This window comes from Octodon degus, unplaced genomic scaffold, assembly GCF_000260255.1.
Source record: "Octodon degus isolate 3935 unplaced genomic scaffold, OctDeg1.0 scaffold00020, whole genome shotgun sequence".
Classification (NCBI taxonomy): Eukaryota; Metazoa; Chordata; class Mammalia; order Rodentia; family Octodontidae; genus Octodon; species Octodon degus.
The window spans coordinates 437955-439032 of NW_004524596.1; the positions used below are offsets into that span (position 1 = coordinate 437955).

The 1078-nt window shown below is 45.2% G+C and overlaps 1 protein-coding gene across 1 annotated transcript in view; it reads right to left on the reverse strand.

The window, feature by feature from the left end:
* The window catches only part of Nlrc4 (NLR family CARD domain containing 4), a 53763-nt gene that overhangs the window by 22572 nt on the left and 30113 nt on the right, over window positions 1-1078 (reverse strand). Inside the window, exons 7-8 of the mRNA XM_023711258.1 lie at window positions 849-876; window positions 61-256 (exon numbers count right to left, since the gene is read on the reverse strand). Of these exons, the coding sequence (XP_023567026.1) occupies window positions 61-256; window positions 849-876 (224 nt within the window). The remainder of the gene's footprint in view (window positions 1-60; window positions 257-848; window positions 877-1078) is intronic.

Consider the following 1078-nt stretch of genomic DNA (forward strand, 5'->3'; position numbering starts at 1 on the left):
AAGAAAGAAAGAAAGAAAGAAAGAAAGAAAGAAAGAAAGAAAGAAAGAAGAAATGGTTACCTAGAGTGCGCACAGAATTTGCAGTCAGGCAGCAGGAGACTAATTGTATTTCGTGGAGGTCACGGGGTTCACCTGACAGGGACCCGATTATGTGATCCATCCCTCCTCCAATGTCAGACAACTGGGTCAAGCGAAATAGGCACAGTTGCTTCAGGTTTGTCAGCCCGTTAGCTGTAAGGAGACGGAAAGCAGACTCCTTAGGATGCCAGGCTAATTTGATTAAACAGAGATGAGTGGACTGAAAAGAAGGCAACGAAGCACTGAGCAGGCGCCCTGTGTTCACGTTCCACGGGGTTACTTTCTTTAGACTCACACTTCCCAGTATTCCAGCCTGGAAATATTCAAAAACCACCTGCACACAGATCATTCTCTTAATAGCGTGACAAAAACTGTAGGAGTTGTGTAGCCTGCTCAGGGGGGATCAGTGGGTGCTCTTCCCATGACTCTTTTCATGAATGAAATCTTCTGCAAGCTCATGCCCCTTAGTCCCCTAAAACTTTTAGGGTGAAGCTACGTGCTGGGGGCCACCATATGGACTTACAACAAAGACTACACTAATGTAGCAAATTTGACCAGATTGGTCTTACATCAACCGAAAACATCCTTAAGTGCCCTGATTCTTAGGTTTAAAGTTAATGTAGACCTTGGGGTTAATTAAGTAGAGCTTTATGTCATTAAAATATTTCTAGTCTGAGTTGGTTTTTTTTGGGGGGGGTGGAACCAGGGATTGAACTCAGGCCCTTGCGCTTGCCAGGGAAGCGCTTATTCTACTGAGCCATCTCCCCAGCCCCATCTAGTCTGAATGTACTCAACACACTACACACTATTACACAATAATTCTTTAGTACATAGCACATTATTATTAATATAATTAGGCTAGTTTACTTAAGTTAAGATTTGATTTCTTGGGGCCGGCCAGATAGCTCAGCAGACTAAAGCGCCTGCTTTGGCAGAGCGCAGCAGCTGGGGTTCAATCCCTGGCATGTTGTGCCAGCCCCACCCCTGAGGTGCACTGAGA